Raw genomic sequence first — 23,320 nt, 5'->3', positions numbered from 1 at the left:
AGAATTGTTGAGAATGGTCAAGAAACAGTAGAAGTTGAAGAAGATGGCCAGTTAAAGTCCTTAACTATAAATGGTAAGGAGCAGCTGCTACGCTTGGATAACAAGTAATTCAACGCACGCATTTAACAGAAATGTTAAACTCTTACAAGCACCATTTGAGGATAAACAGGAACTTTTTTTGAAGATTTCAAACGAACTCTACTTTCAGTATAACTGTACCTAATCTAAAGTATTTATAAACAGCTCATCGGAGCACCTATTTGTCATAGACTTTTGAGTTTATTGTTGGGACCACATTAATAGGACCATTTTTTTTTGTCTTTAAAATTGTTGTAAATTTATGTATGCACTTTGCTTTTTTTATTATTATTATTAAACTTAATCCACAGTGAACAGTGATTCTTTAGTAGAGTTAGGAGAAAATTGTATACTAACACCAGCATGAATCCTGCTTTTTTTCCCATTTTGTTTGAAATGTGAGCCAAGTAGTTTCAGTCTGCTGTGAAGTTAGCATTGCCAGGATGAATCTCTGACAAAAATAATTTCGTTTTTCTCCCCAGTATTGAGTAGTGAAAGATAATAATACTTTAATGGTAATACATTTCTGGTTTAATATAAATTAAGGAAGTTTTCTAGTTGTGCATGAATGCTGGCAGCTTAGCAAGTTTTGAACATTGTTTAAATATGTAATGTTAAGCTTAGGTTTAAAAGCAAAGCTGATAAAATGGGTCTTTGTCATTTGCTTAAAAAATAATAAATGCTGATGTGTTTGGTGCATTCTTTCATGAATGGGATTTGTAGCCTTCTTGTGTCTGTGTATGATTTTTGTGCCTGAAGTTCCAGTGCCAGTTAATTAGCATTTCATTCTATTCATCATAAATGAATGTAGAACTTAATTTACACTTAATTCAGTATAATTTGAGAGTGCTTGAAAATTTTCTTGTTGATGTTAAGGAGTGACTAAGCAATCTATTAAACTATTAATTATGATAACATTTGTGTGAGGTTTGGGGGAGGAACACAGATCAGTATGTCCTAGTTTCATGGATGTATTACTTGATGTAATTCGTTTAAGGAGAGCATGCAGGCATAAGTCATGGAATCATTTTTCAGTTTATGAAATCTATCATGATCCCCATTGATGAGAATTCCAGCTATAAAGAATATTACATTAGACATCAATTTAATTTAGATTACACCAATCTGTTTTATTGTTTTAGAAATGAGCAGTGTGAAAAGCTGCAAGATACATGGGCAATTCTTATGGTTATTCTAACAAACATTCCTACTAACTCGGGTTAATTTGAAATAACATGGAAATTGCTGGTGATTGTACAGTATTTCTAAAGAATATGATCTATTAAGATATTTTAGAAACTGAATATAAGTAGAAGGTATTTTAGTAAACTTTATAGGGGTTTAAAGTAACAAAGGTTAATATTTGAAGACATTTGAAGTATAGAAAACAATGGATATCTTAAATGTTTTTTGTAGAATAAATTACCATGTGCTTCATGTCTTTAAGCAAGGTAGGTATTTTATCATGTGACACGTTGGAAAACAGTTTAATGTATATGTGTGCGTGTGTGTGTAAAATCTAGTTTCCTAACTAGAATTTTAGTACCAAAAGCCTATTAGAAAAAATTCACATAGATGCTACATGATCAATTACTGGTTGATCCAAGTAGTTACCTAATACATAAGATAGTCCGGGGGGGAAAAGAGAGATTGTCCTGAAGTTGTTTTAACTCGAATTTTATATTGTCATAAATTCATTAAGCCAGTATTATTAGAGCAAACTTGAAATATCACTATTTCAAGTGTCGAAGGCTCTAGGTAAATGAAAATGTTTTGCAGACAAAAAGTTGTTTCAAAGTGTACTAAGAATCATTTTGCTATAATTTTTGTTTTTCAACATCTTAGGATGTTTCATGTGTTGAATCGTTAACTCTTAGTTGTAAACAATTTCCTCAGCTTGATGATACTGGTAAAAATTGTTTGAGTGTAAAGAATCTTTTGGTAAACAAATTTTTTTGAGGAGGAGGGATCATACTAAATGTTCATTTACATTAGTCAAAATCACTGTCTTTATTCTGATTTTATTAATAGGAAAATTGTTATATTATTCTATTAAAAGTATTTATTAGACTTAGGATTAAACATATTGTTATTCTGTTAATTGAATAGGAAACGTAATTCCTGGCTTACACCTATAATGGTAAGGATCTCTGGTTACATAGTTAAATTGCTTGGTTGCTAACCCAAAAGGTTGGCAGGTCTATGCTGTATCTTTACAGAAGCATACAGTCACATTTTCTGGGAGTCCTAACCTTTCAATTAGCAGCCAAGTGCATAAGCACTATAAACATGCTTCCTCCTTTGAGACTTTAGGTGCTTTATGTAGCACCAGTATTCTGAGTTAAAATAGTGTTATCCAGGATTTAAATGAAACAAGTCTTTTCAATCTCTTTCACTGTTTTAGAAAGGATTTCATGGCCTATTTAAAGGCTTCATATAGTTATCTACGGATGTGCTAGGATAATGCAGTTTGTTTGTGGGTCGCAACCCCTTGTGGGGATGGGGCAGCGTTGAAAGACCCTTTCACAGGGGTCACCAGATTCATAACATAGCAAAATTACAGGTATGAAGTAGCAACGAAAATAATGTTATGGTTGGGGGTCACCACAACATGAACTATATTAAAGGGTTGCAGCATTAGGAAGGTTGAGAACCACTGGTAGGGTATGAAGTGATACCTGAACGGGATTGAGAGAGAAAGCCCCATGAGGTTCAGAGAACTGATTCCGTGCCTGCTGTTAGAATGAAGGATTGATTTCCCAGTTTTCATCTGTGGTGGTGACTGGAATTAGTCTACTCACGGAATTCCTGGGAACACAAGATTTATTTGGTTGAGCTATGCACATACGGTATTTAACACTGGTGCATAATCATGCATTACCTTCCAGGAAGGGTTAAGCTCTCGCTAGCAACCGATTAGAGTGGCCCTTTTCCCTCACACTTTCTAATATTTAAACGATTTTTCAAATATGCGTTCCTTTGGGCAAGCAAAGTGAGCATGTATGTTAGTCTGTTGATGCCTGTAGAAACCCATTCTACAACAGCTGATTACTCTTGAAACGATTTTAAAAGTTTTTATTCCTGTATAGGGACACATGTCAGGTGTATGTGTCCTTTGGTTTTAGTGATGCATCTCCTTCCATATTTGAATATTTACCCTTATTTGCATTTTACTGTTACATAAGTTTTCTCTATTTGTCTTTATCTGGAATGTGCTATGTTAAATAATGTGACTTCCAGACTTCTTGCCGTGTTATTGACTGAGTTCTTGAAATGTTCTTTTCTTTTGCTTTTCTCTATCCTAGGGTGTCACTATCAATTATAGAAGCTACTCTATTGATACAGTAGTTACGCAGCTTATTCAAAAATTCTTGATTATAACATTTATGCTCTCAGATCAAGTGTTCAATCAATTTAAATTATCCCCCTATGCCCCAAAGTGTCAGATTAATGAATGAATTTAGGGGAAAGGTGGCATTCCAAGGGAAATGTGGTAGTGATGTCTTTTTGTAAACTCTTTTACATATTCATGTAAAATCATGCTGTCTCCATATAGGTGTGCACATTTTCTACATTGTTTTGCTAGTCGAAGCTGGGGTCTGTTTATTTTTCTTAAGTGGCTGGTTATAGTAAGAGAACCAATAAATAACCACTATGCCACTTTTAAACATTGGAAAGTTCTGTTAAAATTTATTCATTGGCTTTGATACTTCTTCGAGTAATACTGTAAGCCAATGATTCCATTCTTGTTTTCTCAAAGAATGGCATGGCAATGCTTAAATCTTTTTCACTTAAATTTTCCATGGAATATGGTCTCATGAGGTGTAGGGAAGCTTTAGTGGCATAATAGCCTATGTGTTGGGCTGCTAAACCCCAAGGTCAGCAGTGCAAACCCACCAACTGCTCTGAAGGAGAAAGATGAGGCTTTCTACACCTGTAAAGATTTACAGCCTCTGAAACCCACAGGTGCAGGGCCATTATGAGTTAGAATTGACCCAGTGGCAGTGACTTTAGTTCTTTAAAAGCTGGGAAATGATCTGTGTTTCTAATACGTCCATGATTTCCTTCAGATGCCTTTGTGACATGGCCAGCTAATTTTTATTCAGCATAGGCATTCAGTGGAGACAACCCTTTTCCCCTAATCTTCCTGCCTGTCATTCCACACTCGAGTGTGACCCCAAATTATTGGGAATAAGGTGCTCAGTTAGTCATTCTGCCTACTTCCAGCTGACATGGTCAAGAAGAGGGGTTTGGGGTCCATATCCTTTTTGCTCTCTTGGGAAGGGTTGTCACCTACTTAGGGGGTCCATGGTGAATGGGGTTGAGGTGGTTCAGATATGGTGATACTGGGGATGGCAATCTTGGCTCGGTATCATTTGTCATCTGATGGCTTCCAGAGGAGACAAAGCAGGTGACCAGTTTAGGTGAGGGTAGGGCAAGAGCTATGGGATCCATAGGTTTTAAAAATTTGGCCTTTAAAAGCAGCTTGCCAAACCTCTCTTCCAAGGACAGGTTTGAGGCACCAACTTTTTGGTTAATACTTAACCGAAATGATAAGGTACAAATGGTTAGTGCTTAACCATTTGTATCATATTAAGCAAAAAGGCTTTGCTACCTGTTGATTTGTTTTTTTAACTTTTAGAATTAAATTCATGCTTTTGTTAACGTGTGTGTGTGTGTGTGTGTGTGTGTGAGAGAGAGAGAGAGAGAAAGAGAAAGAGAAACAAATATGGTATAGGGACTTCCCTGTGTTCTGTAGGAGACAAGCACTTAGCTTTGCGTTTTAACTCCTGCCTTCTCTGGAGATGAGTGTAAGGAGTGAGTTGTTTGCATTGACTGACACCTAGGTGACTCAGGTCTGTCTTTTTAGCTGAGAGACTTTAAGTGCTTTGTGTGCTGGCTTTGTATTATTGTGTGCCTTGGCACATTAGCCTTGCTTTGACACTTTCCAAATGAACTGTATGTCTTTAGAAAAATCAGATTTTAGAATATGTGCCCCTGGAAAAAGCGGCATCCATTCTGTTTTATTAATTTTTTTATTCATCCATTCTGTTTTATGGGAGTTTGCCTTGAAGACTTGTTTCCTTTATCATTCACTTGGCAACCTTTGTCCACTTTTATAAAAGTAATGCTTCTGGTGTATAAACTTAAGTTGCTGTATCACTTAATACTAATAAAGCAGAGTAGTTGGCTAATTTATTATTTAGGTTTTCCTTTGTGTGCTTAATGAACATAGGATTCCATTTATAATGACAGTCTAACATAAATCATACTTCTCTGCAAAGGAAACTAGAAATGAAGAAATTTAGGAATTTTCCCCTTTATTTCCAACGGCAATAAAACCCTCGCATAAACCCTGTACTCACTTGCCATATAAATGGATCCTGTTCTGAGTCCCATGTTTCAGTTAAAGCATGTGTGGCACCTGAGTCATCATTCAAAATTAACTTGTAGGAAAAACAGGAACAACATGAACTGATTGTGGGTTTCATGTTGAGAGACTGGAGAATGAACTGAAATCTGACGCTTCCAGAACTCCTCCGCCAATTCGACCCAGTCAATTCAATTGTTTTTAAGTCCAGCATCCCATATTATTTTCAGATTTTATGCTGGTGTTAACAACTATTCTTATTCTTACTGTTTCAAAGAACTACAATAAGGTTTTAAATAGAAGGCTGTTGCTCTAGCTCTTTATAAAGTAGGGAACCTTTTCCCCAGCAGATATTACTAGTTCCTAGTAAATGAAGCAAATTGAAGAGGACAAACTGGGGGAAAATGCCAAAAGCTTTCTTTTGAAAATTGGACTCCTCAGATAAAATCTGCATTTTGAGAATTAAGCTTCATGTATACATACCATTTTAGCTCTCTTTCTGTAGATGAAAAAATGAAAGCCTATATCGCTTCTACCTTTTTTTTTTTGCTTCTACTTTTAAAAATAAAAAGTTCACCTTAAACTTAAATCCAATCAGTGCCTGTTCCCTCTATCTAGTTAGATTATAATCACAGCTAATAGTGCCATATTCTAGATATATTTTTCATCAGAAAAGTCTCATATTCAGAGACAGTGGTTAAGTGGAAACCATTATGGCTGGCCCCAGAATCCATGTTCTTAATCCCAGGATGCTATACACATATTTTCCCTGACAAGGCTGATGCTTTAAAGTAGCCATATGCTTCATGAGACACTCTGAATAGTAACTGTAGCCGAATGTTTATCAGAAAGTTGCTAAGCTGCACTGTCTTGTGGTAACAAGACATTTGATCTAAACCACATTTGGTCTTTCAATGAACCTTATGTGCCTAGTCCTTTGCAAGTGGCTAAAAAGACTTAGCCCTAATCTGCAGGCTGAAGGGAGTAGAATCGCATTTTGTGTACTAAAAGTGTATACTGAACTGTACAAAATAGCAGTGGTTTAAGTTTTAGCCTCAGGTATTAATAAGACCAGAGTTTGTGTGTGAAATTGGAGTCTGTGTATTATACCTCTGAAAACTTTAAATTCAGTTTTTTTACCCCGTTCTCTTTGATATCCTTCATTCTCAAATGTTTTTTCCTTTTACTGTGTTGCGATGTTTCTGTAGCACACACTTACCTGCTTTTAATCACCTGCTCAGTTCATCTTTGATATAGTCCCCAATGTAAGTGTTCATCTTTGGTTTATAATATATGGTAGGGAGAATTAGGTAATTGTTCTGTTTAGAAATCAGTCTCCCCCTTGAGAGTTGCTATGGAGTTGGATTCAGGTGATGGCCACTTTATGTAGTATCTTATAAGACTGTAATTCTGCTCTGTGTCCTGTTCCACTCCGTCTAGATAATAGAATAACTAAGTCATTTTATTTGCATTTGCCTTACAGGCCTGTAATTTTTCACACGATTTCCCCACATTTATGTCTTGCTTTTATTCCCCAAGTTGGCACATACTTTCGATACCTCCACTCATATTGTAGTCTTCATATCCTCTAGCAATTGACCTTTCAACCATGTGTGTACTTACCTCATTATATTAACTTTTTTGTTTGATTGTGTCTGCCCACCATTAAGTTCCTTAAGGCTAAGAACAGTATTTTTGGCTTGGCACAGTGCTTGGAACATACTAAGCACTAAATATGTGAATGAATGAATCTTCTCATGGGTCAGTGGTATATTTTGGGATGTTTGAATAATCTCAAATTGTACCAGTGGTATTCATGATTTGAATAAGTATGGGATGAACTCCCCTACCAAAAAAAGAAAGCGGCAGCAGCCAAGTCCTTGAATTGTGCATATTTGGATAAAGTGGTTCTGTTTTTATCTGTGGAAGTTTGTTTTCATTTGCATATTATCAGCCAGACTCCTACACTATATTCGGACTCCATTTGGGGAAAGAATTGAAGCATTTGATATGAGGGCTGTTCACATGTAACAGCTGCTGGTACATTCCTTTAATAGCTTCTAGATGATTTCAGTGTATTTTGGCTTGGGGATACTGGCAGATCTTGTTTGTGTTTTTAAGTTTTATTTAACTTGCTGTTAAAAGCAGATGTGTTCTAGTATATTTAGCTTTTCTAATGAAAAAGATGCTTGAACTGTTGAAAACAACCTAAACTTAAGTAATTGAAACAGGAAGTTCATTTTTGCACAGGAAGAAGTTACTGGAAATCATACCAATATAGTACATTTCTATTGGTCTTTTAAAATGAAACCATTTCATTTTAAAATAGTCACCTTTCTACAATTGACATGTATTGGTTTTATAATATCAAAACTATGTTAAAAATGGTTAAAACAATTAGTAGTAAATTTCCAATACAAAGAAATGGCTAAATAAGTTAATGGAATACTAAGGTGAGTTTGGAAAGGCTATATATAGAAAGAAGCACACAATGTGGAAGGCTTTCAGAAAGGGGATTGGGAGCAATGTTGGTTTATTGGGTGGGTGAGGCAAGTGTGGCCAAGGACATTCTTTGTTTTTAGACTATACCAAGAGACACCTTAAGGGTTAGTGATAACCTTAAGGGTTATCTGTTGTTTTGGGGCAGTGAGATTTGCATTTGTTATTGTTCCACTAGTATCTCCTTAATCAATGGAATTCTTCAGCTTTATGATGTAAACTCTGAAATAAACCACTTAATATGAACCATAGAGTTGTCTCCCACCCCACCACACCCTTCAATATAGCAGCACACTACCGGAATATCAGCCGAGGCACCTAACTTTACCATAAAAACTGCATTAACAATGTGCTGAAAAAACTCGGTTTATAGACGAGTATATATGGTAATATTTTTCAAATGGCTTTATATCTTCACAGAGGCTCAGTAAGTAACTGAAGTAATGCTGACTTAAGCAAGCATTCTGAACTCCTTGCAGCTAGACTGAGGAAGTGGCTTTTGTGCATAATGTCCGTTACAGTTGTTAACCAGTTTCATTTGGAAAGTAAAACTAAAATCAGAAGATGGAACTTAAATGTTGTTTTGATAAGTGAATTAGTTTGTCAAGTAGTGGTGATTTTTCTCTAGAACCTTTTGCAAACTTTTCCTTCTCCACACCCCTTCCTCCTTTGTTTTACTAATTCCTGTAGATCAGTGGTTTTCAACCTGTGGGTTGTGACCCCTTTGAGGGCTGGAGGACCCTTTCTTCACAGGGGTCGCCCATTTCATAACAGTAGCAAAATTACAATTATGATGTAGCAATGAAAATAATTTTATGGTTGGGGACTCACCACAACACGAGGAACTGCATGAAAGGGTCACGGCATTAGTTGATCTAGTGTGTGCACCATCATTTTAAAATATAAAATGTAGAATCTATTACAGGATATATGCATGTCCTCTTGTGAGCATTTTTTAAAAGTTTAAAACTATTGAAATTGCAGGTGTTTCATTACTCTAAGCCATTATGTGTGAGGGCCTTAGATTTAACCCTTCAAATAGATGATCTGTCATTTGGAGTAATAAAAAATTCTTTCCATTTAGTAAATCAGAAGGCTTCATGATCATTTTGAATCCCCTACAGAGTAGTTTAGAGATAACAGGTCACACAGGTGCAAACAGAGCTAAAGCCTAAGGCCTCCAACCCTTAGTTCAACACTTGTTCATTGTGTGGTGTACTAACTACCAAGATACTTAATTTTTAACAAGTTAAAAAAGTTGATAACCGCTGCCTTGTTTTTAGAATTGAGGTAAGATAAAAGTGAATTTGGTTGTGTGAGATCAGCTCATAGTTGCAGCAACATTACTTGGAAGCATTTATGAGTCTGATGATAATGCAAATGGTTTTCACAGCATGCTAAAATATGCAAATAGTGTAGGGTCTTGTTTCCTTTATAATGTAGGAAGGTGCTTCAGAAGATCCATGGAACAATAGAATTGAAAGATGATCAATTTATCCACCAGCTTTTTAACCTAACATTGAGAATAATAATCCTCTGTGTTGCTTTGTTATTTGTTAAATATTCAAAGAAATTTTGTTGTGCATTTTTTGTAATGTGATGTAATACTTTTACATAATTATGTTTACTAGGGAACCAAAATCAACCGGATTACCCTGTTTTTATAATTCATAACAAAAATTATGAAAATTGTCCATGTTTTTAAGTATTTATTAACTGTCACTTCCATTACCCTTCCATATTTTTTTACTTATCCAGAAAATTTGTGGCATTTCTTGCCATGTGGGTAATGAATCCATCATCTCTCTACACCCCACCTCTTAAGATTAGTGCCTAGTACCTCCTGGTCTTGATTGTATTTAGGCCGGCCCGGGCCAGGCTGTTGGAGTGGTGAGGGAGGGTGAGAAAAGCAGCTTTGTTTCTCATGTAAGGATAGAACAGCAGGAGGTGGGCCTCTGGAAGCTGCTTAGGGTTGTCCTTGGCAAAGTTGGTTTTAAAGGGTTTGCAAACCCAGAGGTCACACATCATCAGCAACATCTTTAGTCAAGCTATAGAGGCACAATAATGGTAGCACAGTATTGCATGCGTCCCTGTTTGAAACTGACAACTGAACACTTCCCAGAGGCAGGTTGATTGATGTCTATGAGGCATCTAAAATGCTGTAAAGTTATTCAGACTTTGAATATGGTACCTAAACCAGTTTCATAAGATTTTATCTAGTTGGAAGCAACTGTTAAAAATAGGGAACTAATACAAAATACAAGGCTATTGGATGTGTTAAGATTGCTGTTTGAGTTAGTGGGGTTTTTTCTACTAAGGAATTTCTGACTTAACTCTTGCCTTTTTAATCATTTTATTGGGGGTTCATATAACTTATCACAATCCACACATACATCAACCCTCCCTGTTCTTTAATTTTATTGGCCATTCCTGATCAGCTCTAAACCATTCTACCATAGAAAACCCAACTTGATTCGTTTGGTCAAGGGGCCTGTCTAGATGTTTGTAAGGCTCAGCCGGCACTGGCCATTTTTCTTGTCAAAACTTACTTTCACCGTTATTATTAAGTGAAATGTAGGAAGACCTGATCCCAAAATTTAGCAAGCAAGGTAGACAAAGTAGAAAAATAAAAATTAGTGGGTTACTAAGGGCCAAAGCCAACTGAAACTGAGACACATGGGTATAATCCAATCCCACTCAGTAGCTGCTGCTACTGCGTTTGTTATGAGTCTGTGTTTTGTCCAGTTATCTAGGAATGTTTAAGTAATAAAATGGGGTCCATTGTCACTCCAGTGGAGGGGGGGGGGGCGAACCTGGGAATAATTTCCTTTAGGAGGCATCTAACAACTTTTGTGACTTTCTGACCACCAACAAGGGAAAATTTCTATCTAGTTGGTAGCAATATCAATGCACGCTCACTGGCATTGACAGAATTCTGACTCATACAACAGGTACTTGTAATTTCCTGGGCGCCTTAGCATTCACGTCACTGTATATCTGGAGGTGCCGTATATCCAGGGTGTTTTTAACTTTGCTCCTTTCATAGGAGTAGCAAGCTCTTCTAATAAATTAAGTAGTAGGCAGGATTTTTGAGTTCGTTAAATGTTGCTTGAAACAGTCATAAAGCTCATGCTGTCTTTTCTGTAGTGGGTGGATTGGTGGGCTGTCAGAAGTATCTGGTGCATTAATTTTATTGGGAAAAAGATTTTTTTTTCCAATGACAGGTGTAGAGCTCCCCAGTTTTGGACCATATAACTCTTACCTTGGGTAGAGCCACGGGGCTTTGAATCCCCAGGCGGGTGTTCTAGCGGAGCAAACATTGGAGTGGGCTTTGTGGGCCAATGAGATCAGATTTCGGCCTTTCTTTCTGTTGCCTCCTGGAGTCTATCTGGTTTCCCTGCCATTTTAAAAATAGTTTCTCCTATATTTAAGAAGGGTGTTTATATGCTTTTCGGTACATGAAACCCAGGATTGATGAACACATAGGGACAGCAACTAGAATAATGGTTTTGGCGGAGTGTGGTAAGAGGCAATGTCAGAGTCCAGGAAGGAAAAGAATATTTGGAAACTGTTGTGGTAGCAATTGTACAATACTGCTTTATGTGACCAAACTATGGAATAATAGGATATATGTATTAACACCCAATTAAAAGTAATTAATTTTTTCTTGAGTGTACGCTCAATCAAAGTGTTGTTTTTTGTTTTTTTTTTTTGCATGGAGGATAACAGAGTGCTTATCTTTCAGAATACGTGCTCATACCAGAAGGATATGAGCCAGAGACTTGAAAGACCGAGGTCAAATCTCTGTAATTAAACTCATACGGATTTGTAATTGTGGGCTTTGTCACAGTGGGTGTCTTAGCCTGTACAGAAAAAATATTTACCATCTCAGGTTGCTATTTTAATTAGTATCAATGCTTTCTTTTAAAAATGGGACATTCATTCTCAAACTGCCTTATATGTCCATTGTTACATCCAACCCTGTTAGCTAGATGTTCTTATTAAAGATAAGGAAAGTGAAAGCTCAAAGAAACATTCATTGGAAACATAGGCCTTCCTCTGAATCCCACTGCTGACCATGTTTCTAGGCAGTGTGATTATAGTTAAATCACCCTTGACCATTTTTACCAGCCTCAGGCAACCAATGTGATAAACATGTCAGGACATGACTAATGTCAGCAATGCCATTAGCTGCATTCTTTAGTAGTGTCCATATTTGACATTTCTTGTTCAGTTCTGTATAACTTAGACACTCTTAGCTTGTTTAAGATTGCTTGTTACCCAGGCCAGCTTTCACTTGATGAAAGTGTTAACGTGTACTTTTAGTTTCTGAAGAAAATAAACCAAAGATATTTAGCAGTTAAGCCAGATGTTACTGATAGCTAATAAATTTATGTTTGTGTTAGTACATATTACATTTTAGTTTACAGAATAGCAAAACTCTTTAGAAGACCCAACTTTGTCTTGTGGCTGAATGGCACCATCATTAAATGAATGTGATGAAAAAGGTATGGAAGTACACATGGAATTCTGTGAATGTTATAGTTGAAGCAGGAAGCTAGTCTTCACTGAACCCTGCCCCAAAGGATTTGTTTCATAGGGAAGTGGTCTCATTAAAGAGAATTGTGTTTGTAAGGAAGAATTTTCACTCAATATCTTCATCAGGTAGTGTGAATGTTGTGGATTCTGTGGATGTTGTGAATTCTGATTGTTTAAAAAGATGTATGGTTACTTATTTAGTTACTTTTGGGCCAAATACATTTTCTCCTAGGATAAAGTAAACATCTGTTGTCTTGTTCCAGATCAATTCATTGTTCTTAGTGCAGTGTTGTTGTCTTTTCGAAACCATGGACTGCCGTTTTTTACTTAACCTCATACACACCTTTCCCCTCTGCTAGACAATAGCCTTTAAGAACTTAAGAGAACTTCCCATCCCCCTTCATTTGGTTTATTTTGTATTAATTGTGTTAAACTAAATGTGTTGTTGGGAGTTGTTCCAAAGATTCTTGGGACAGTAGACCAAAACCCTGGCTAATCCTGGACCATCTCACATTTGCTATATTTGAGTCTGCCGTCACAGTCACTGTGAATATCCATCTTACTGCAATTCTTCTTTTTTTTTTTTAAACTTTCTTCTTTACCAAGCATGATATCCTTTTCCAGAGACTACTGGTTCCTCCTGATACCATGTCCAAAGTATGTGAGATGAAGTCTTGCCATCCTATTTTCTAAATAACATTCTGCCTGTGCTTCTTTGACAGTCTGGTCTATTCAATATTCTTTGCCACACCACAGTTCAAATGCATTAAGTCTTTCCCACTCTTCTTTGTCATTGTCCAGCGTTTGCACGCATACATTAGAACTAATTTATTTATTTTCAATAAATAAGGTTGCTTGGGGAAAATGGTGTTTGACATTCTGAGTTTGTCCTAGTTTATCTTTTCCTATAAGCAGCCCCAGCTCCTTCCTTTACTGTGATGACGTAGAAGCACATAGACCAAGATAAAGATGGCCTGACAGTATTCCAAATTGCAAATTTAATTGCCATTCCCCGTCACACATGAAGGGATTTCAAAAATTTTGTGAAAAAATGCAATTCAAAGATGATGAAATTTCCCCACAAACTCTTTGATGCCCTTTCAGGTGTGTGTTTTCGTGGGAATACCATCTGCCTCGAAGGCATGGAGCCACCACCGCTTCGACCTTGCATTACACCCATGGTGAAGCCCTTAAGGTTTGCGACTTTGAGAGCTGCCTTAAGCCCCTCATGAGTGTGTGCCTAGTACAGTGCTTCATAATTTGAGCTGCACACTGCAGTCACTAGTGACTCATTCATCTTCATGACCATCTGTATCCTAAAAGAAGTAAATCTGAATCTGCAGCGGGACCCAAGCCATCAATATTCTAAAGTTCCCTAAGTGTTTTAAATATTACTGGATCTGAGGGTGAAAATCTGGAAGCAGGAAAAGATTATTAGGTATGGTTATTCAGTAGAGGAAGTACTTCTCCCAGTCTATTTTCATACCTTTCCCTCTCCCAATTTTGTCCTTTTGCCTCTTAGTGAAATCACCACTCTCCTTAGCCACGTATCCAACTCATTTTCCTTTGTTCAAAAGTTGTAAAAGGCAGTCTCATTTATTCACATGTTTAGCAAGTGGCTTTAAGTTGTCAGGGCTGAAAAGAAAAAAAATTTGTCAAGGGAGCAGAGTTAGCTTCCCAGTACCTCAAAGCAGCCGAGACACACCTTGCAACCGGTGCGTCAACAGGTCAAAAGATGGCAGTTGATCCTGATGATGGTTTTTAGAAAATGGGCCTGTGAGAACTTTCGATCAGGAATTTATTCAGTCTTTGCTTCTCATGTCCCCAAATCACCTACTATGGTACTTTAAAGTCTTAGGGTGAGCATGTGGCACTTGGTTGTCCTTGACTAAAATACCCTATGCCCAACTTCAAAATGTAGAATTAACTTTGGGTAAGGAATGGCAAGTACAAAGCAACTCACACATGACTGAGTGACGGTCAAGGTTGTGATGATACATAGAAATCATTTGTCCTTGAGAAACGATCTTCGGTAAGTAAGATAAAGTCATGTAACAGGTGTTGAATGATGTGTAGCCCTACCACTTGCTTCAAAAGTATTATGGAAAGCAATAATTCTTTACCCTGGCTCGACTCCATAAGTACTTGAAAATTCCTGCTGTAGTGAAATAGGTTTTGAGGAAAAGGAATTCTGGCTTCCCTTTGGTGAAACTTCTGCTTGAATGTTGAATGGAATTTATGTAAGGTTAAGAGGTGGCGGGAGGAAGGAGCATTTTCCTGGCAAGGGAAAGCAGTACAGGTAAGCATTGAGAGACCGATTAAGTTAGCAATAAAGCTTGTCATTGAGCAGTGATAGGTAAGGAATAGGTGCTTCGTGACTTTACTGATAAGATTTACAGGAAAAACTGCAGTGCCACCTAGTGATGGTGTGTCCTTGAGTTACCAGATTGCTCAGTGGGCTCTTCCTTTTTAAAACTATATGTCAGTCCCTGGCTACCCTGAATTTTAAAATTAAATAATCAAATTGGTCCAGTCATTTAAATAATTTCTTAAACAACTCTTCATCTGGTTTGGGGAGATAAACTAAAAGTTAACCTTTAACATCGAATGCTTATATTTTGGATGTTTTGTCTATTTGGTTTCAGAATATTAAACTTAACAAAACTGTTTTCTCAACAGTGCACAACACTTGTAAAAGCCGATTGATACATATTAGAGCTGGGGAAAGTAGGTAGCTTTGTAAATACAGCCTTTGATGACAGAAGTCACATCCATAGCCTGACTTTTCCTATCCAAATTATGGCTTACCTAACCCCGTTTCAACTCTGCCAAACTCAGATGCAAGACATTTTGGAAACTTTTGTCCATCCTTATTCTTTTCACTTGTAAGCTAAGGCTACTAAAGACCAATAATAGAGAAGAGGCAGATGACAGTTTTTCTATACACTGCAAATGAGGAAAACAAAACCCAGCGATTATCTATTCAGATACGTTTTTATTCTTGAAGTGGGGGAGGTAAGTCTGATTTATAATTGCAGCTGTACATGCGGAATTATGAATGACAATCAGTTGTCCGGAGATTGCGTTTTCCCCAAAGCAGAATGAGCTGGACACTACCTCTTGTGGACTAGAACGGAATGAATGATAGGGAAAGACTTGATTCTGAGTTTACTTGAAATGTTTGATGCTTCTCGTGGCTGCTAGTGAGGTAAGTGCAATGAGATAAAAGAGGGTTGGTGCCAATTTTCAGCAAATCAGTCATAAAATTGTCATCTTCATACCTTCATGTAAATCAAAGGACATCACTATTCATGAAACAAAATGGGCGTTAAAAATACTGATACATAGCATTCAATGCGTCTCACATACCTAAAGCTTTTTTTTTTTTTTTTTAATTCTTAAATGTTATACTTGGGAAAGTGGGATTTTCTTTTAAAAATTACATCGGTATTAGTAGGTACTTGTTAGAGGCAGGGGTGAACTTGTAGATCTTTTCAAGTTTTGGATCCAAGGAATCGACATTTTGAGTCCATGTTCTACATTTCCTACTTTTATTCACATAGGATCCGGTTTGTTTTTTCTTCCAAGGTGCAAAGAAGCTGATCATATGCCTTGGGTAATGTTTAATGCTAAAAGCACTTCTCCTTGGTTTCTGGGGTGACTGTGTTTGCCAGCTGTAGGGTGCCTAGTGACGGGGCTGTGACTTCACCGGGGGGAACACATGAATCCCAGGATGCATCCAGGTGAGCATTTAGAAACCTCATGGCCAACATCTTCCTCCTTTCTCTTCCCTTCTCAATTTCCTTGGATGCTTTTGAAATAAAACCCCAAGTGGCCAGTTTTCAGAGTCAGCCTAATAACAGTACTCCGTGGATCCCACTGCCTCAAGGGCCCCCAAGTAGTTGGAGCAATACATGCTTTATGTATTCTGTCTATTGCTAAGCATTGCATTTCCCAGACTCCCCCTGTGAGGTGAAACTACCTTTTAATGGCTATCTCAACTCTGGACTCAGAGTTGGCTCTTAAGAAACCTTTTTGTCCTCCCTTTAAAGATTTCCTTCCTGATATCAAAGATATTTAGAAGAGCCCTACGTGTGTGTGTTTGCTTTTTAAATGCCTTGTGTTCAAACCTGTAACATTGGTGGCGGTGGTTTTGGTTTTTCTTTCTTTTACCCAGCAAAGAGGATTGTAGATCTCTAAGGGTCTTGAAATCGCCTAGACCACCTTTTATGTTTTGCAAGTTAGGACACGGGAGTCAAGTGCTTACCCAAGACCAAAAAGACAACTTGGTCTTAGTAGTTTTTCCATTTCCTCTCAGTTCAATATTCAGATCTAACTTGAGAAAAACACAGTGAGTTCCTAGTCTCAGTGCAGTCAGTGGCTTTATCAGGGTTGTCAAGGGGGTTTACAAGAACTTGTGAGATGGGTTAATCAAAACAGAGCCTTGATATTCTAAACATCTGAGCTAGTGACAACTGAATGAATGTCGTGTATAAGCTCACCAAGTACTTCCCACTCAACTTGTGTGATTTGCTTGCGTGCTGGAGATGGTTTATAGTTATTTTGTTAGATAGTTCCCAATATAACAATTATTACTTTTTAGGTTCAAAAAATGAGGAGACATGATTGATGTAAAAGATAAAAATTTGAGACCTGAATTTTTGTCCTCAGTGGTGCCGTGTCCGAATTCCAGAAAACAGTTGTACTTTTTGGTGTTATAAATGAAATCAAAACCAAACTCAATGACATCGAGTTGGTTCCGGTTCATAGTGACCCTGTAAGACAGGGTAGAACTGCCTCTGTGAGTTTCTGTACTCTTAACTCTTTACAGGAACGGAAAACCTCATCTTTCTCCTGCAGAGCAGGTGGTGGTTTTGAATTGCTGACCTGTCAGTTAGCAGCCCAATTCGGAACTACTTTGCCAGCAAAGCACCATGGTTAGTGCTGTAGGTGATTCAAGAAGTTTAAAATACACTCTCTACTCTCAACTTGAGACTAATTTGGAAAACCTCCTAAGTCCCAGAATTTGTGTTACACCTTGGTATTTCTCAAAAGTGAATTTATGTACTGTGGTTGGGTGAGTTTCTGTGGGAAAGCACTATTTTCTCCTACCATCACTGTGGTCTCTGATGGCCATTGCTACTTTTGGGGGCACAAACTGCTGTGGCACAGAGCAGAGGGCACATTTCCTCAGAGCTGACCTTGTTTTCCCAAAACAGCACCTGGCACTCAAATACTAATCAATGGTGTGCAAATAATCACAATTTTTAAACATTCCATAAAACTACAGTGTATTTTGGGAGTATTAAAATGAGCAAATGCTCTTGTGTAATGGTTCAGGCAAAGTGGGGAGAGTGTAAATGGGGAGAAACTTTGTACTGTGAGAATGGAGTGGGGTGGTACCCTCCCTCCCTCCATTTACACTTTTAAAGAAAGGTGGCTTCTTTCTAGATCACTGTCTTAGGACTCCAAATTTTTTTTTATTAAGCATTTTATTGGGGGGCTCTTACAAATTGAATTTCAAGCACTAAGATGTTTGACCACAACAGCTTATCAGAAGATAAACTCTGGTTTTCCTTCTTAGCTCCTAAAAGATACAAAGAATTCTACCCTTTTCCATAAGTCCTAATTTTGGAGCTGTAACTGCCTTTTTTTCTTCTGTATTCCTGATGTAACTGCCAGTCAGACCTCCCAGAGAATCAAAGTTGAACTAATTCAGTAAACATTGTTTGCTTTCTAATTGTGTACCCAGTGTCCACTAGTGATGTACAGTCTTTCTTTATGTTTTCAAGGATTCATAGAAATACAAATTTAATAATCACAATCTAGAACATACGTGACGCATTAGATTACAAATGCATATGACTTCTTGACTGCTGAGAACTTCAAGTACATCTGCTAGGAATGAGTGGGGAAACAGGTGCTGCTATTTAGATAGCTCTGATAGACACATATCTTTCAGTACTTTTTCTAATAGGGCGCCATCTCTCAGTAACATTTTTTATGTTTGGTGGAGAAAATATGTTGTGTGTCAGTGACTGCACAAATTCTAGAATTAGAGCTGCATGAAAATCACCTGCTTCATCCATTGCCTTTGCTTTCCACGATGATACTGTTAGATCACAATGCATTTGTCAAGCATTGTCAGCTTCTGACATTGATTCTGATATCATCTCACCCTGGGGGCGTGGCAGACAAATACATCTCAATTGGCCTTTTAAAAATCATTACTATGCCATAGCTACTTGTTTCAGTAGCAGAAATTGCATCTGACTTTTCATGTCCCAGTAGTGCAATTGATGAATTGAGATAATTTCTTCTGCTCCAGAAATGTGGTTGATTTAGATGGCGATCATCTGGGAATGTGCGGTTGCCTTTTATCTTCCAAACCAGAGAAGTACAAATTCCATTGCTTTTGAGTGGAGTGACAGCGGTTTCCCAGGAAGCCACGCTCACATTCCCCTCTTGGAATTCTATGCTTTCAGGTGTGGCTGATGAAGATGCCTTTGCAGAAGAATGCAGGCGAAGAGGCCAGAATGCCCTGCCCTCCCAGCCAGCCAATGTCCGCTCCCTGAAGTCCCACAGACCTGCCGGCTTACCCAAGCATGGATCTCACTATATTTGTGAGGATGATGATGAGCAAGATAGACCTCAGGTCACCAGCAGCTGGGAGCCCTCCGTTTTTTCAACAGGTGTGCAAAGGGAAACTAAAGTGGAGCATACCCAAAGGGAGAATTCCCGTAATTCACACGGAAAAAGAGGATCGAGAACATCCCTGTGCTGTTGTGTTCTAACCTGAATGGGGTGAGATGGGGAGGAGTTACGAGGAAGAGCAGGTCAAAGCGGATTAGAACAGAAGACTAGGGTAGGAAGTTTCAGTGCTCCTCGATCACCTCCTAGGATACCAATATGGTTCCAGTAATCTTTAACCTCAGTGGCGTAAAACTTCCCCCACAATTAAAATGGGGTCACAGTCTGTTCTGTGTCTGAAGTATATTATTGTATTCACAAAGGTGCTGGTTTTACCATAAGCGCTCCCCGCTCCTGCCTTTTATAACTTTCACCGTTGTGCTTGAGGTCTTGGTAACTCACCACTCACATGTGCACTAGTGAGCAGTCACTAACTCTTGATAGCTTATCCAAGACTGTATGGATGTGGATGAGAATTCTTCGTAAGATGTAACCTGGGCTGATAGAAAGCTTACAACTAGTGGAAAATTTGTGGAATCTCAATGCCGAAATGGTTTGTATTTGTTTCCTACTCGGCCCACTTTACATGATCAGTTTTGTGTGTCTCCATCTGTGTTTGGTTCAGAACACTAAATACCACCACCAGGTGAGATCCTATTGAAAAGTTTGATTTCTGCTGACTCCCTATGCAAAGTATAGATGAAGTTTGAAATCTTGAGTCTCCTTCCAAGTCCAGCAGCTACTACAGGTGCTAATGATCCCATCTAGCTACAGCTTGGGCTCTGCCCTTTTCCAGGTGCTTGACTGTAGATGCCTTATAGAGCCTGTGCAGTGAGTTCACCATAGGTGTCCTGGCTTATCTCACAGGGTGTGGCTACACATTGAGGACTGAGTTCTAAAGCCAAACAGACATTTTGCTCGAATCACTCATTGCTCTGAAGGATCCATTCCCATCACTACAAGTAGTAGAGTTGGACAGACCACATTATTCTGTTTGGAAGGACGTCTTGGTGATTCATGCTTGCTTTTGGGCTTAGGCGCATGAAAAGGAGCCTTGGTGGCACCATGGTCACATATGCACGTGATCTGCAAGATGTGAAGTCCCAAACCACCACCCACTCCACAGTCTTGGGAACTCACAGGGGAAGTTCTTCTACCCTGTCCTATCAGCTCACCAAGAGTCATAATTGCCTCAATGGCAGTGAGTTTAGGTGTATGTAATGAGGTTAATTCTGTGGGTTTAAAGCAGCGGTTCTCAACCTTCCTGTTGCCGTGACCCTTTCATACAGTCTCATACTGTGGTGACCCCCCAACCATAAAATTACTTTCGTTGCTACTGTTATGAATTGGATGGCCCCCGTGAAAGGGTCATATGACACCCCCCCAAAAGGGGTCGCGACCCACAGGTTGAGAACCGCTGGTCTAAAGGGTTTCTCATTTCTTTTTGTAGAACTTTTTTTGGGAAAATGAGTGCCTTAGAGTCCCTGAAAATCAGTCCCTAGGCAGTTTCTATATTTGTCCCCTGATCATGTATGTTGTGGCTCTGAGGTGGCCAGAACACAAGGTAACATTAACAGTAATAGCAGTGGTTTACTCTGGTGCACATGCCCCTGCCCCTCTGAAGGGGTGCTGTTTTCCTGGGGGCTTGGGCAGTCAGCTGCTATACTGCTGCCGACGTTGGACTCTGGCTGGATAGTTGCCAACAAAAGCAGATGGGTGATTTGGAGACAGGAGTCTTTTCCTGTGTAATTGACTGTTAAATAGAAGCAGTTGGAAGGGCATGTACAAATGTAGAGTGAATTTAATTCTGCCTGGAATGGACTTGAGGGAATTTCCCCAGAAGTCACTCTATGCTCCTCCTACTGAGTAAGGTTTGAAGGTGTTGGGAAAGAGGAAGTGTTATGTAATGTAGTCTTCGCAAGGGAAACGGTAGAGCATGGTAGCATTCTTAAACAAATACAGTCTGAGCTTTCATTTAAAAGGTTGAATTCATTTAGGTTCGAAGGATTCTCTGACCTAGCATACGAAGTCATAATTTCTCAGGACCACAAAAAAATGTGCAGGTACTGGCCTTGTTTAAATGTCTTGGAAACTTTCTGGAACAAGTATAAACACTGTAAGTAAACAGATCTGCTGGGGCACACAGTTATTTCAAAACGAGCGACTTCTCCACTGCAGGCACTTGTTTGTATAGAATCCCCAAACCCCCCATGCCTGTGTAGTGGAAGAGATTTGCTACAGCCTGAGTGTTTGGAAGGAGTTGTGGTGGTGTACTGGTTATACATTGGGCTGCTAACTGCAAGGTCAGCAGTTCAAAGCTACCAGTGGTCTGAGGGAGACAGATGGGGATTTTTATTCTTGTAAAGATTGGGAGTCTTGGAAACTCACAGGGGCAGTTCTGCCCTACCCTGTGGCGTAACTATGAGTGAGAATTGAGTGCATGGAAATGATTTGGGTTTGTTTATTTGTTTTGGAGGACACTTGGAGCAAGTAGGTATTTAGTAATGGAAACAGAAAAATTCTTCCTCCTTAAATCTAGTTGCTTTTAAATCTAGTGGGGCGGGGGGGTTCATCTCCCACTACTACATATTTTTTTCAAAAGAAGAAAACTAGTTAACTTTTAGAATCTAAACTCAAATTCTCTCTCTCTCTCTCTCTCTCTCTCTCTCTCTCTCTCTCTCACACACACACACACACACGCACATCGGAGTGATACCCTTATCTTTACCTGATTCTTTTCACTTGTCTGAAGATAGGTTGAAATTCACCTTGTAATCCTAGAGCTTTGGCTCTTGAAAATTCTATTGGCGTTAGCTACTTCTTTTTAATTGTTTGTGTTCTTTTCTTAGTCATATTGTGAGACTGAAAGAGAGTGTCAAGTGAAAGCACCAAAGTTAGAAGCATAATTTTCACACAAACATTTTAGTGAATATGAGTCAGATTTATTTTGAACCCATTGAAGATGACAATGCTGCTTCTGAGGAAGGTTAAGAAACTAGATATAGAGTAGAAAAAAGAATACTGGAACGAACTTCAAAGTTACCATAGATAATTTTAAATGCATTAATGCCTCACAGAGCACTAAAACCATAACCTTTGCAGGTTATCTTTTTTAACCAGACTAATTTTTATCACTCACACTATATCAATCCAACTTTAAATAATAAAGATTACTTTGAACCAAGTTTAATTTCTTCTGGAAACTCATTGAGACTTATTAATGGAAGACAGGGATGGTTGATCACTAAACGTAGATGGACCCCTACAACAGGCCCCTCTGTGCTTTACTGTGACCTTGACAAGTCACACAGTAGTCTTTTTGCCTAGTTTTAAAGGTTTGGATAATTTTTACTTGGCACAGTAGAGAATCTATGTGGCTTAGAGTGTTGGGTAGCTCTCCTTCACCCATCAGACCAATCACTAGACTCCCAGAGGGCCCAGCCTGACATCAGCACTCATGAAGCTCCCTCTTGCTTGTTGGGTTATAATGAGACATAGATGCATACTATCTTGGTAACTTCTAGAAATGATTTTTCCAGATGAAAAATTAGCTCTCAAGTGGTACATTGTTCAATATATTTGCTGTATTGCTTTTGTGAGAATTTCCTATATTTATGACATGTCTAATATAATTCAGTATCAGGATGTAACAAAAATAATCTAAGAATGTTTGCTGTTCAAGGAAAAACAGTAGTTTGTTTTCAGCTACAGTGAGTTTATTAAGGAAACTTGTGTCAATGTTGTAAAGGTGATAGAATGAAAATGTAGTACAGATTTGACTTGCTGGTATTTGCCTTTTTTGTTGAATGTGCTATTACATTAAATCACTAACCTTTAAAACCTAGCCTATTTTATTTTAGAGGGCAGTGGCAATTATATGACTGGGGGTTTCAAAAAGTTTGTGGAAATATCCCAGTATCTTTTAAACCCATTTTTAAATGAACTTTTTGAAGCCTCTTCATATGTTGTATATTGGATGTCAAATGTGGAATCAGAAAATCCTAAAGTTTTGGAAAAGGATTACAGTATTTTTCATTTGTAAGTTTCACACATACTGTAGGTCCATCAAGAACATGTAACTATTAAAAAGAAAAATGAAAATTATGCAACATGAAAACATTAATGAAAGAATAAAAGTTGATC

The 23,320-nt window shown here is 38.2% G+C and overlaps 1 protein-coding gene across 3 annotated transcripts in view; it reads left to right on the top strand.

Annotated features, from left to right (window-relative positions):
- Positions 1 to 23,320, top strand: part of DNAJB6 (DnaJ heat shock protein family (Hsp40) member B6) — a 69,845-nt gene that overhangs the window by 34,762 nt on the left and 11,763 nt on the right. For 2 of the 3 annotated variants that reach the window (XM_045290015.1, XM_045290014.1), the window contains exons 7-8: positions 1 to 73; positions 18,973 to 19,179. In XM_045290015.1, coding sequence (XP_045145950.1) covers positions 1 to 73; positions 18,973 to 19,179 — 280 coding nt within the window. Of the gene's footprint in view, positions 74 to 18,972; positions 19,465 to 23,320 lie in introns of those variants that run through there. The other variant, XM_004702335.3, reaches the window with a different exon arrangement.

This window comes from Echinops telfairi, unplaced genomic scaffold (genome assembly GCF_000313985.2).
Source record: "Echinops telfairi isolate 266 unplaced genomic scaffold, ASM31398v2 ScPeMD7_31;HRSCAF=116, whole genome shotgun sequence".
NCBI classification, from domain to species: domain Eukaryota; kingdom Metazoa; phylum Chordata; class Mammalia; order Afrosoricida; family Tenrecidae; genus Echinops; species Echinops telfairi.
This window is presented reverse-complemented; position numbering and strand designations above follow the sequence as displayed.